The sequence below is a fragment of the Pleurodeles waltl genome, chromosome 5 (genome assembly GCF_031143425.1).
Source record: "Pleurodeles waltl isolate 20211129_DDA chromosome 5, aPleWal1.hap1.20221129, whole genome shotgun sequence".
NCBI lineage: Eukaryota > Metazoa > Chordata > Amphibia > Caudata > Salamandridae > Pleurodeles > Pleurodeles waltl.
The window spans coordinates 1,759,487,574-1,759,501,930 of record NC_090444.1 but is presented as its reverse complement, the minus strand read 5'-3'; the positions used below and the strand labels follow the sequence as shown (position 1 = coordinate 1,759,501,930).

At 47.9% G+C, this 14,357-nt stretch overlaps 1 protein-coding gene across 1 annotated transcript in view; it reads left to right on the top strand.

Annotated features, from left to right (window-relative positions):
• Positions 1 to 10,739, top strand: part of MTMR9 (myotubularin related protein 9) — a 207,379-nt gene extending 196,640 nt beyond the window's left edge. The window contains exons 9-10 of the mRNA XM_069236161.1: positions 4,460 to 4,611; positions 10,003 to 10,739. Coding sequence (XP_069092262.1) covers positions 4,460 to 4,611; positions 10,003 to 10,166 — 316 coding nt within the window. The 3' untranslated portion in view covers positions 10,167 to 10,739. The remainder of the gene's footprint in view (positions 1 to 4,459; positions 4,612 to 10,002) is intronic.
• The last annotated feature ends 3,618 nt before the right edge of the window (positions 10,740 to 14,357 follow it).

Below are 14,357 nucleotides of genomic sequence, written 5' to 3'. Positions count from 1 at the left end.
CATTAAAGCAGCCCCTCAGTTTTTCACTGAATGCGCCTGTAGGAGGCTGGCCTGGCTTGTAGTGGGTACCAAGGGGTACTTACACTCTGTACCAGGTCCAGTTATCCCTTATTAGTGTAGAAGAGGTGTTTCTAGCAGCTTAGGCTGATAGAAGGTAGCTATAGCAGAGCAGCTTAGGCTGAACTAGGAGACATGCAAAGCACCTACTATACCACTGGTGTCATATGCACAATATCATAAGAAAACACAATACACAGATATACTAAAAATAAAGGTACTTTATTTTTATGACAATATGCCAAATGTATCTCAGTGAGTACCCTCAGTATGACGATGCCAAATATACACAAGATATATGTACACAATACCAAAAATTTGCAGTAATAGCAAAAGGAAGTAATGCAAGCAATGTAACGTTACAGTAGATTGCAATAGGAGCACATAGGTATAGGGGCAACACAAACCATATACTCCAAAAGTGGAATGCGAACCACGAATGGACCCCAAACCTATGTGAGCTTGTAGAGGGTCGCTGGGACTGTAAGGAAACAGTGAGGGTTAGAAAAATAGCCCACCCCAAGACCCTGAAAAGTAGGTGTAAAGTGCACCTATAACCCCCACAGAGCACAGAAGTCGTGATAGGGGGTTTCTGCAAGGAAGACCAACACCAGCAAAGCAACAACAGTGGATTTCCGGACCTGAGTACCTGTGAAACAAGGGGACCAAGTCCAAGAGTCGCCACAATGTCGAGAGTGGGCAGATGCCCAGGAAATGCGAGCTGAGGGTGCAAAGAAGCTGCCACCAGATGGTAGAAGCTGTGGATTCTGCAAGAACGAAGAGGGCTAGAAACGTCCCCTTTGGAGGATGGATGTCCCACGTCGTGAAGAAGCTTGCAGAGGTGTTCCCACGCAGAAAGACCACAAACAAGCCTTGCTAGCTGCAAGGGTCGCGGTCAGGGTTTTTGGATGCTGCTGTGGCCCAGGCGGGACCAGGATGTCGCCACTTGGATGAGGAGACAGAGGGGGTGCCCAGCAAGTCAGGGAGCCCTCACAGAAGCAGGTAGCACCCGCAGAAGTACCGGAACAGGCACTTGGAAGAGGAGTGAACCGGAGTCCACCCGAAGACACAAAAGGGAGTCCCACGACGCCGGAGGACAACTCAGAAAGTTGTGCACTGCAGGTTAGAGTGTCGGTGACACAGGCTTGGCTGTGCACGAAGGAAATCATGGAAGAGTGCACAGGAGCCGAAGCAGCTGCAAATCACACGGTACCCAGCAATGCAGTCTAGCGTGGGGAGGCAAGGACTTACCTCCACCAAACTTGGACTGAAGAGTCACTGGACTGTGGGAGTCACTTGGACAGAGTTGCTGAGTTCCAGGGACCACGCTCGTCGTGCTGAGAGGGGACCCAGAGGACCGGTGATACAGTCTTTTGTTGCCTGCGGTTGCAGGGGGAAGATTCCGTCGACCCACAGGAGATTTCTTCAGAGCTCCTGGTGCAAGAAGGAGGCAGGCTACCCCCAGAGCATGCACCACCAGGAAACAGTCGAGAAGGTGGCAGGACAAGCGATACAAGGTTGCAGTAGTCATCTTTGCTACTTTGTTACGGTTTTGCAGGCGTCCTGAGCAGTCAGCGGTCGATCCTTTGGCAGAAGGTGAAGAGAGAGATGCAGAGGAACTCTGGTGAGCTCTTGTATTCGGTATCTGAAGAATTCCCCAAAGCAGAGACCCTAAATAGCCAGAAAAGGAGGTTTGGCTACCTAGGTAGGAGGATAGGCTAGTAACACAGGTAAGAGCCTATCAGAAGGAGTCTCTGACGTCACCTGCTGGCACTGGCCACTCAGAGCAGCCAGTGTGCAAGCAACACCTCTGTTTCCAAGATGGCAGAGGTCTGGAGCACACTGGAGGAGCTCTGGGCACCTCCCCTGGGAGGTGCAGGTCAGGGGAGTGGTCACTCCCCTTTCCTTTGTCCAGTTTCGCGCCAGAGCAGGGCTGGGGGATCCCTGAACCGGTGTAGACTGGCTTATGCAGAGATGGGCACCATCTGTGCCCATCAAAGCATTTCCAGAGGCTGGGGGAGGCTACTCCTCACCAGCCCTGACACATTTTTCCAAAGGGAGAGGGTGTAACACCCTCTCTCTGAGGAATTCCTTTGTTCTGCCTTCCTGGGCCAAGCCTGGCTGGACCCCAGGAGGGCAGAAACCTGTCTGAGGGGTTGGCAGCAGCAGCAGCTGCAGTGAAACCAAGAAAGGTAGTTTGGCAGTACCCGGGTCTGGGCTAGAGACGCTGGGGATCATGGACTTGTCTCCCCAATGCCAGAATGTCATTGGGGTGACAATTCCATGATCTTAGACATGTTACATGGCCATGTTCGGAGTTACCATTGTGACGCTATACATAGGTAGTGACCTATGTATAGTGCACGCGTGAAATGGTGTCCCCGCACTCACAAAATCCGGGGAATTTGCCCTGAACGATGTGGGGGCACCTTGGCTAGTGCCAGGGTGCCAACACACTAGGTAACTTAGCACACAACCTTCATCAGGTGAAGGTTAGACATATAGGTGACTTATAAGTTACTTAAGTGCAGTGGTAAATGGCTGTGAAATAATGTGGGCATTATTTCACTCAGGCTGCAGTGGCAGGCCTGTGTAAGAATTGTCAGAGCTCCCTATGGGTGGCAAAAGAAATGCTGCAGCCCATAGGGATCTCCTGGAACCCCAATACCCTGGGTACCTCAGTACCATATACTAGGGAATTATAAGGGTGTTCCAGTATGCCAATGTGAATTGGTGAAATTGGTCACTAGCCTATTAGTGACAAATGTGGACAGCAGAGAGATCATAACCACTGAGGTTCTGGTTAGCAGAGCCTCAGTTAGACATTTAGGCATCACACAGGGAACACATACAGGGCACACTTATGAGCACTGGGGCCCTGGCTGGCAGGGTCCCAGTGACACATACACTAAAACAACATATATACAGTGAAATATGGGGGTAACATGCCAGGCAAGATGGTACTTTCCTACAGCGCCGCCCCCATGGCAGCGCATTTATAGTAATTGGGCACACTGGTCATGTTTGTGGCTGGCACACCTGCAGGTGTGCTGTTGTGCAAACATTAACAGTGAGCCTGATACATAATATGGGCACTGAATGGATATTCAAATTAGACAGGCCGCAATATGCAACTTGTTTCCCTAATGCACTTAGTACTGTGCTTCGGGCATCATGCAGTAAAATCTCTTGCTATTGTAGTCAACAACAGGGCCGGACTGGCCGTAGCAGGCATCGAGCATTTCCCTGGGAGGCTGGAGGGGTGGGCGCTGGTTTTGCAATGGTGTTGTGATATCGGCCCCAGTAACAAAAGCAGCAACGCAGCATAATCTACTCACTCTTGCTTCCAGACTCCGTGCGGGGGCTGCTCGGACAAAATTGCCAGGGCGGTTTTGGGTTCCCAGTCCAGCCCAGGTCAACAAAATGAACATCAGTAAAGCTCTTATGGTGAGGAAGAAAACGTTTCTTACCTGTAATACAAGTTCACCATTGCAGGAATCTTTGCTGAATTCACAAACAGCCCTCTCTCGCCTTCTATTGTAAGATTGTTTTCCTATTATCATTTCTGATATTGGAGGTTTGTGTTTGAAAATAAGGTCAAGATAAACTGGGCACCAACTACCTGGGGCTCTGTTTGTTGGTATCACCAGGTCAGGCAGAAGCCTAAAAGGCCCAGAGCAGTTTGTTCCTAAGTTTTAGCCTCGGGCAGTTATGCCTGTGCATTCAGTATTCTTTCATTCCTTCGATGTCAGTGGTTCCCAACCTGTGGTCCGGGACCCCTGGGGTTCGTAAAGCCTCCTCAGGGAGTCTGCCACTGCTTAGAAAATTAAATATTCTTAACAGATTAGGTCCCCAGCTTTAGGTAATGACTCCGTTTAGGGGTCCCTGGTTTCCAGTAATGATTCAGTGGGGGTCCCCGGGTTCCAGTAATGATAAAGTGGAGGGTCCACAGAAGTCAAACGGTTGGGAACCACTGTTCTATGTTTTTAAAACATGGTGAAGGGGTATGTGGAAAATCTGCATTTTTTTAGGTTCATCATAGTTATGTAATTTGTTCTAATGTTTTGTTTTTAAAAACAGTCTAGATTAAAGTAAATGCCTTCATACTGGCATAGGGTTAGATAATTAAATCTCTGGCTCCGCCTTCACTCTTAACAGCACGCTTTTACACCTTGAGAACTTTAGGGTCTTAAGCAAGCAGTACTCCATAGATAGGTGCATACGCATGGAAGTGACTTTGTGGCTCAGTTTATGGCCGTGCCGGAAGGCGGTGGTGGTACACAAACGGTGCTATTTGGTAGTAGCTGTCACTTGTCAGTGTGAAATGATACTGAAGCGACTGATCTCCCTATTAAGGCAATATGTTGCAATATGATATCTTTCTTCCATTTTTCTCTTGTAGGTGTAAACACAAGCTGAAACAGAAGACCCTGTCCCTTTGGTCCTGGGTCAATCAGCCCAAAGAAACCAGGAAATTCACAAATCCTTTTTTTGAGGCCAATGGCCTGGTGATCTGGCCTTCAGTGGCCCCACAGAGCCTGCAACTGTGGGAAGGTAAGCGAGGTTCACCTGCTTTTCTGTGCAGATAGCGTATTTCACCCTGTAGTTGCCAACTGTGATTCATTAGGTTGTCTACTCAAAGAGGTATCAGGCCACCGTCTCTTTAAAAGAAGGGTTGAGACCACCAAGACCTCCTGCAGAGAGAATTCCTTGCACATTTATGCTTACTTTCCATGTCTTAATATAGTGTACATGAAGATACTCTGTTAAAGTGATGTAGCACATTTAAATTTGCATGATAACTTTATTGAGTCTGTAGCATTGTGTTCAAGTAACCACACCCATGCCATACGAGTGTGTTGCTGTACTGCATTGATGCCACAGGAAATTGAAAAGCGATAGCATCAGTGTGTGGCTTGATGTGTTATTTAAGGAGAGGCCACAGTGTTGGCTTGACTTTTAACTTGGAGCAAGAATGCACATTTAAAGTTGAATGTGATTGTAAAGGGTTGCTGCTGGTCTGCAGTGGCTTTCCGGCCAAGAAACACATGTCGAGTAGATGAAGGCTGTTGGATAAACATAGTAAAAGGGCTTAAATGAGGGCACATTCAATATTTTAACGTCTGGACATACGACTGTGATCACTACAGCACTGGATCGTCTCACTTCAGGGCCTTAATGCAAGGACTTTACCTAAACCTCGTGTGTGGTCAGAGTCCCTTGACTTAGAAGGAGGCATGGATGGAATTCTCAGCCTCCCTTTGGCTTCCTGGTTGGGGGGTGGTGTCTTAAAGTTATATTCTGGTGGTACAGATACAGTTTGCATCCTTGCTTCAGAAGAATAGCGATTGCTGTTCCGAAATCACCCTTTTAAATTCCCCGGGTCGGCAGTTTCATAGGAGTCTCAAAGCTTACAATCAGTTCTTCCTGTGATGCACGGCAAATACATTTTTGCTCTCCAGACCTTCAGCATACATATTTACATATCGCAGTCACTGGGGAAAAACAATCCGCAAAAACGATGGACTGGAATGCGGCCATGACTAATTACCAACCGTTAGATTAATTCCACCTAGTAATTACGAGTGGTTAAGAATAATTCCACCCATCACTTTTTTGTATTCCTACAGAACGCCGTGCCTCAGGTGCTTCGAGCATGCGCAGATGTGCTCCTGAGCTCATTGTGCTCCTGGAACCAGGCCACGCCCTTCTGACAGGCTGAGACCGGTCTCGGCTGCTTGGCTTCTGGTTCAGAGAGGGCCTGGCGTGGCAGCTTAGCCTGCCCTGTTTCTATTGGAGCAGGACTGAGGCGGGTGTGCTTATGATTGGTTCCTGCTTGAGGTGGCAAGGCTGGAAAAAAAATGCAATGCACTGCGATGCTGCCCGAGCAATTACCGCCGGCGGAGATTAATTCAAGTTTCCCACTCATCCTTTTTTTGTATTTCCTCAATCCCTAGGCATCATAGGCAGTTGTTGAGATTCAGTCTAAGGATAGAGAAGATATTAGGCCGACTTTTTTTTTACTCCAGATCTGCATGTAAGGCCTGCAGGCAGCGGTGCGTCAAGAGGTCACCTGCAAGTCGTTCTTGGTAACATTCTAGCTAAGCCACAGAAGCCGAAAAATGATGTATTGGAATGTTACCTGTGCCAGTGGTTTAGATGACTTGCGAGCATCGATCTCATCACATTCTGTGTGTTTGGTACAATCAGCCGGACTGGACATATACTCTGTCTCTTTGCAAGAGCAGTCCGTCTGACATAAAAGATTGTGCCATTTTCTGAAAACAAATAAAACTGTCTGTGCTTGCACACTAAAAGGATTCCCTTTCCACCTTCTGGAAATAAATATAAAAATGTCTGTTCTTGCTTTAAAAAAAAAAAAAAATGAATGAGTACAAATTAAATCGATCTAACCGACGGGCCGTGAAAAGCCTTTTCTGAAAAGGTCAGAGGTCATTTCTTTTTCAAAGGTTTTAGGAGCTAAGCCTTCCAATCGAAGGGATTGGGTGTCGACAATTACTAAAGAAAAGCCTTCTCTCAATGTATTATATGTAAAGAGATCAACGCCTTGCGCCGTATATCAAAGAAACTTAAAAAATGTAAAGTGCACTGATTGTAATTGGATTATTCCAGTTTTTAGACCTCTGTTTTCAGAAGATGTTAAAACAGACTGATTTTAAGACCGTTTCAGATATACTAATGAACACAGTACACATAATCCCTCCATTGCAGGAGACTCCCCCTGCCGGTGTCAGTAATTATGCACACTTTCTCCAACATAACATTTTAGGTTTCAAGTTTCTTCTGTAAATTGGTCTGTTGTGCACATTTTAAAATTGTTCAGTAGATTCCCTTTCTGACCGGGTACTTGCGGTTCTCCCAGAAACATGTGCTGCCGCAGATGCCTTTTGTATCTAGTGCTGAAACGGGTCCGTTTTGGTTCATCCGGAGCAGCCCAAATGGGGTTTAATCTCGTTTATACTCATCTTGGAGAAAACATTCCTTTATCAGGTCAAACCATACACTGGCTGCTGGCTTTCAGACTCCCGGTCTGTTCACAAGCAGGTCCTTCCTTTGTAGGAACAGAAGCTAAGCCCGTTTCACGGGGTGAGCGCTGGATTCCAGTTCAGTAAAAGCACAAAACAAAGAAATAGGAGTTTCTGTTGTGTGTGAAAAGTAAATGCACTTTCGGAGAAGAAATCGGTTAAAAAGGCAAAAAAATCATTCCCTTCTGTTGTGTTTCTGTCATAGACAATCCTTGCAGTTAATGTCGCGGAAAACTGCATTTTGTAAACTGGCGGAGTTAATTAGCTGCACTGTTAGCAATGATTCAGCATTTAATTTAGCTGAAGGTAAATCCTCCTTTTCTTCCTCTGGAGTTTTCTTTCTCCCAGGGACCATTATATTTTCTAAGCCTTCTCCTCTTGCGCAGGTCAGTTTAGACAAGAGATGCCCCCTTTTTTTTGTTTTTGCCTGATCCCAGATTATCTTCATTTATCCATTGTCCAAGACTGATCCCATCTGATGGGGCAGGAAAGATGAGACAAGCCGTCCCAGGAGCGCTAGCCCTGCTTTTCACTCTGGTATTGGCTCTTATATCGCCTGTATATCTGCTTGTGCACTGACTGCTACTAAAGCCAGACAGTCCCTGTTCTGCTGAGAGATCTTCTCGCCCGGATGACACTCTGGGTGTCAAGACTATTGTCTTGAGTAGGTGCTTAAACTGAAGCCAGTAGATGTGCTCTTCAACCTTCTTACTTGAAAGATTTGTACAAATAATTGGCACCAGCAATACAATAAATCATTAACTTAAAGAAAAATAAAAACTGTTGAGCAGAATGGGATCAACCACTATACAAGGGGTTTGTACGACGCCGAGCATAGAGAACTGTGAAGCTAAGAACCTGTTCAGTGATGCTCGTGAAGTATTTTCATTTTTCACAATGATTGTATGTAGGGCGCCATACACAAATACATCATGAAACAGAAATAGGCATGCGTAATAAATTAGCAGTTTCTTTAAGTAACTCACTAGTTAAATTGTTTAACCCAACATCATTTTAAATCACCAATATAGGTGTCCTAATTAATGGAGCTCAGTATTTGATGTATCAGCCATTTTCCCAAAGTTGCCTCAATTCTTTGCTATGCTGATAACTCATAATTGCAACATACACTGTGTGAACGTCTGTTTTTGCACATTCCCTTCTCCTAAAAACCTAAGTTGGGCAGAAGCATGATACAGGAACTAAGCTGGCACCTGTATTATGAAAGAATCATTGCATATCTGGAGTTCTTTCAAGCCTTCAGGTGGTTCTCCTGCACTGCTTTCTCGCCTCCCTCCTAGTTACATGACCAAACAGCTTGTAGTGTCCGTAAAGCAGGACTCGCGGGCATCCCTGGTCCTGCACCAGCATTCTTTTTTTTTTTTTTTTACCAGAAATAATAATAATAGTCTCCAACCTGAATTCATCTACTTCTTTACCCCTTCCCGTGGGCGAGATTTTTGTCCACTGCACATCATCCTGAAGAAATTGGAGAATTCACTCCTTTATTCCCTGTCGTGATGCGGTAATTGTTGTCATTGTTATTAAGCACATGTTCACACTTGAGAGACCATTTTGTGAAGCAGTAATCTGCTGAAAGACCATAATAAGAAAAGAAAGAAACAGATTAGCAAAGCAAGAACGTTTTAAGAGTCGTTCTGAGGGTTGCATGATTGTAAGTATTCCCATAGGGCATCAGGGAATCTTCAAATGATGAAACAAATACAACCTGCAGGAGTTGGAAAAGTTTGATGCAGATCTGATGATGCAATGAATACTGCTGGTTCCTTCAGGCGTGTTGTAATTAGTTATTCTCTGTCAGAGAAGGGAAGGCTGACTGTATACCAAGTGATCTTTGAAGTAAGACTCTAGTTTAAGAAACATCCTATTCACAGAGTATGTTGTAGGTTTGGGGAACCGCCTTCCACCAGGCCTGGTGAGCAAAATTCACTTGAGTGAATAAAAGTATGAGCAGGCGCAGGACATTGAGTACACTGATAGAGTACAGGCCAAGCTCCCATGAAGCAGGTAAGTGAAGAGAGGGATTCTGGGCACGATGCCCCATATCTATGAATCAGTGTGAAGTGTTGACATTGCAGTTGGTCCAAAAATGGATGGGTTGTAAAACCAAAACCTAAAAAGTGCTATAGGATAAATGGAAAGCAGATGGATGGGGAAGTAAGATCTAGAAATCTTCTTACTCCAATACAAATCCCTGAAGAAGAATCCAGGAGCAACTGCAGCTGCTCAGAGACCTGCAGCTCAAGCAAGCGGTGCATTCTCGCCCCAATGAGATGTTTGAAATTTGCACGAGCTGCAGTGACTCCTCTAGACACAGCTGTCCAGCGGGTGACAGACCCGAGCAATAAACTTGGTCATCTTTTTCTGATGGAACTGTTCAGCCCATCTGTTAGGCCACCAGGATGTGAAGCCTGGATTTTGTGTCCAGCAGTCTTACAGGTTCCTTCCTTAAGTCTTCGTAAGTCCTTCCTTTGTGCCTCTTTGTGGCAGTATGCTGACACCAGTGCTGGATAGTTTTACCAGTTCATACAATATTGGGTTGAACAGAGGTGCACATGGTGTTCCCAAAGCAAGACTTTCCATTCAGCCTGTACAATGCACTGCCCATGATGTGCTTACCTTGAAGGGTGGTTAGTGTAATCTGACTGAGGACTGTTAAAGTAGCTTCCTCATGCGGAGTTGACAGTAGTGAAACAGTTTAATACTCCATAGCCCTTAAGACCCTGCAGTTTCAGAAAGCGCTTTTGGAAGGTGCCCTATCTTGAGTACACCAAAAGGTCGTTGACTGCCTTTCTGTTTCTACATTTGGGTCGCTATGTAATGCCGGAATGGGTCCAACCACCATCATTCTAATATCTTTTTTTGTTTGCTGCTGCAGGAGTTTTTCTTCGCTGGAATAGGTCTTCGAAGTACCTGGACGAAGCCTTTGAGGAGATGATCCACATCATTGAGCACAACAAGGAGCTGCAGGTGAAGGTGAACGCACTCCGGCGGCAGTTGGCAGAGTTGGAAACAGAAGACAGGATGACAGAGAGCCCCTGACACGCCGGGTCACTTCCTGTTCAGCCTCTCCACTACATCCCTCCACACAGTAAAAGGAGCCTGCCAGGATGCATGCCTACCCCGTCTTGGCACCACACTACTTTCACCATGCGGCAGCAGCATGCTGGCCAATGGGATAGTTCCATTGTGGGGTTCTCGCTAGGCCTGGTCGGTGTATGCGATCATTTGCATTTTCAGAAAAGGTAATCATTATTTCTGGTTTGTGTTTGTGGCATTTCTTGGTCTGTGGCCAAGCGTTAGAGATTTTGCGAAACAATAGTATATTTTTGTGTCAAAGAAGGGGTCATTCAGGGACCTAGAGTTTGAAAGGATGCAGTTGTTCCAAGCCTTTGGAATGGTGTAAAAGTGACTGCTGGACTTCTGCACTTGTGGGGTTTTTTTTTTCCGGGCCTTGTAGTCAGGGTCATCCACCCACGTCTTTGAGCCTGTTTCCAGCGTCTCCAGTAATAGAAACTTACACATGTCTTGTCCGTTATCCAAAATACCCTCTCAAAGGATCCCATGAGCGTGATCTTGAAGGCATCAAAAATAAATATTGTTTTTGTAAAACAAGCGTTTATAGGTGGTTCACCTAGGATGAGCAGTGGTTCGTTCATGTCATGGCCGAGACCCGTGTTTCTGGGTTGTAGTGCGGCTGATGTTTTTACTATGAATTCGAACACTCCATGTTGTCATGTGTTTTGTGTAACTGACTGAAAGCCAGTAAAGATCAAAACGTGGATAAGCTTTGGGCATCCTATGAAGTAGTCTACACAAGTTCGAAAATGTGCGCATTGTTGCCATTGGCATATACTAGTGTGTGGTAGTCCGTCCAGTACAAGGGAAGGAAGCCTGAAGGGTGGGCGTCTTTAGAGTGTGCTCACGCAGCCGCCATCCTTTATCCGCTGACTCTAACAAGTGCCACAAGTGTGGATAAGATGGTTTGGCCTCACTGCCGCAGTCTCCCATTTAGATTCCCTTTGGGTGAATAAGACATGCTGTGTCTATCCAGCTTACGTAGACCTTTGAGGCTAGCCTAGTTGGGCGAACCTTTCCTGGTGTGCTATAACCCAATTTACTTAAAAATGCAGAAATCGTTTTAGCTTCCCAATATATCCAGATCTCTTTAATCGGTTCAAAGTGTTGCTTTGGGCAACTATCTGGAGTATGGCTGATCTGGGCGAGGACGTAAGACTTCAGAGTGAAGAAACGTGTCATTGTGGGGTCGGTCTCCACCCCGGCTTGTTGAGTGTTGGATTTAATGGCAAGTCATCTGCAGTGTCCATTGTTCTCGCTGTGGTTAATTGTAGGGTACAGAGTGCGCTGCCAAGCTCTCCTTAAATGTCTGAAAACAACCTCTGAGGTTGACTCGGACACCTCCCTTGGCTACGGGAGATCCCAGCAAGAGCGCAGCGCTGAGTGACTGGGTTATCAAGGAGTCCATTGTTTTGTGCACGTTCAGCCCCCGCGGCTTTACTTGTCCGTCCACCCCCAGGGGCTTGACTATGGCAGCCAGTAGGAGGCGTCTCCTGAGGGCTGGAGACCCCCGTGTCACCCAGTAACTTGTCTCTTGTTTGCGTGTACACGACTCATCTGTGTTCAGTGTCCACTGTCCTGGCTTTGCCGATGCACACCTCATAGCATAGATATCCCCTAGCCAGGCCCTCACTCTAAATAATACTGAAAAGATACATGTGAAGGGCAAGTACACAAGTAAATGACTGAGGCCACACCAATTAGTTTGGAGAAAGCTAAGTTGCAGGTTTATTTGGTACAGTAATGGGTTAATTTACGGGCGATCCAAGGGCAGCCGGTGGCATGACCTAAGCGGGCCGCCCACCTGATTAGCCAATGCTGGCCAGGACTACACAACATCTGGGGCTGAACCTTTGAGGGTTCACGCCACACCTGGACCCCACAGCCCAGGGAAACAGAACTCGTGCCCAGAGGCGGAGCGTTACCATGCAAGCCCCAGTTGCTCAGGCTTACAACTGCCCATGGGACTAACGGGACGCCATCGCTTTCCCCCCGGGGGCCTGCCGAAGGACTCCCGCGGTATTGCCTGAACCCCTCTTGTTGTTTTTTGCACGAAAGTCCTTTGGATCGCAATGTAACTCCGGCTGCAACGCAGAGCAAGATAAAACATCACAACACTTGCATTATAACTGAGTTAAACAACCACATAGTACGGGAAGAGGTGGGGTGGGGTGGGGTTCGCTGTAGAGGGCTGCCCAAAGAGGGGACCCTTCGGACAGAGGGGCTAATAAGGGGTGGCTCCTGCCCCGGAAGTGACTCACTGGAGCGCTGTCCCGGCAGATTTCTACACACTTGGCTCATGTCCCGGTTTTCAGACAGGGGGGGGCTGAAAACAACTGGTGCTCCTTTGTGTGTTCTCTAAAGCAGTTCTGCCCAACAGCTGTTCATGGCTTTAAAACGCGTTTCATTTCCCGAGTGTCTCGTGTGTTGCCTTTCAGGTGGATGTACAGTTGCAGTCCTTCTTCTAGTCTTGTGAAATGCCCCGTTATTTTTAATTTAAAATTCTGGGGTGTCCTGAAACTGAGGTGAGAAAATGTGCACCCCCAAGCACTGGGCTGACTGCCGGTGACGTTTTACCAACCCAGAGGGATGTTTATATGCGCTCTCCTCTCCCCCTGAAGTCACTTTTATCTCCACCCCCCATCTCTCACACCACACACACTCACTCACTCTCCTCCAGACGCCGCCAACCCCCTCCCCCCGGGATGCATTATCAGCCGGTAACCCCCCCCAGATGACGCTGTACTCGAGGAAGGCCCCTCTGCCAGCCGCTGCTGCCACGGATCCGAGCACAGGTTGTACCTCACACACACACCACACACTCCCCCAACCCCAGGATGCATTATCAGCCGGTAACCCCCCCCCCCCCCCCCCAGATGACGCTGTACTCGAGGAAGCCCCCCCGTGCCGCTGGTGCCACGGATCCGAGCACAGGTTGTACCTCACACACACACACCACACACTCCCCCCAACCCCGGGATGCATTATCAGCCGGTAACCCCCCCCCCCCCCCCCCCCCCCCCCAGGTGACGCTGTACTCGAGGAAGGCCCCTCTGCCAGCCGCTGGTGCCACGGATCCGAGCACAGGTTGTACCTCACACACACACACACACCACACACTCCCCCCCCCCCCCCATGCATTATCAGCCGGTAACCCCCCCAGACGACGCTGTACTCAAGGAAGGCCCCTCTGCCAGCCGCTGGTGCCACGGATCCGAGCACAGGTTGTACCTCACACACACACACACCACACACTCCCCCCAACCCCGGGATGCATTATCAGCCGGTAACCCCCCCAGATGACGCTGTACTCAAGGAAGCCCCCCGTGCCGCTGGTGCCACGGATCCGAGCACAGGTTGTACCTCACACACACACACACACACACACCACACACTCCCCCCCCATGCATTATCAGCCGGTAACCCCCCCCCCCAGATGACGCTGTACTCGAGGAAGCCCCCCGTGCCGCTGGTGCCACGGATCCGAGCACAGGTTGTACCTCACACACACGCTGCACTTCGTCGCTTTGTCAAGTGTGTCCTGCAGGGCCAGGACCTGTGCCAACGCCACACTGAGGACAACTGGAGCAGGCGGGCGCGCCTTCTCAGTCTACGTAACAATGCCGGCAGCTGTGGTGCTTTAATTGTGTGTATATATATATTTAAAAAAACAGCTTTTCAGTGGTGTCTTAACACGCAGCTTCTCAGAAAATCAGTGCATATTGTGAGCTCGGTGCACTCGGAAGCAAGTGTCGGCGTCAGAGGGAGGAGCGTTAATGACTGAAGCAATCCGAGCCGGAGGCACAAACACGGTCTCCTGGTAACTCACTCTCTAGTGACCCCGTGCCTCACGCGGCCGCCAGTGTTTTACAGGAAGGTCGGCCTGTGCTGTGTTTTACAAGGTGGTTTTTCGCACTGATTCTTCCTGCTTTCGTTTTTCTAGCCGAGTCATCGCGCCTCGTTCATACCTGTACACTTTGGATTGAGCAGTTTGGAGCTGAATAGGGGTGGTTTGTATCGGTGCACCTTCTGGTGTGCTCGGAATTTATTAGTTGTGAACCAACTGCTTTAGAATACTATGATAAACTAAAACACGCATTGGCAAAGCCAATAGGGATCAGCTTTAGAATGAACCTGCAAGGCTATTTGCTTTGT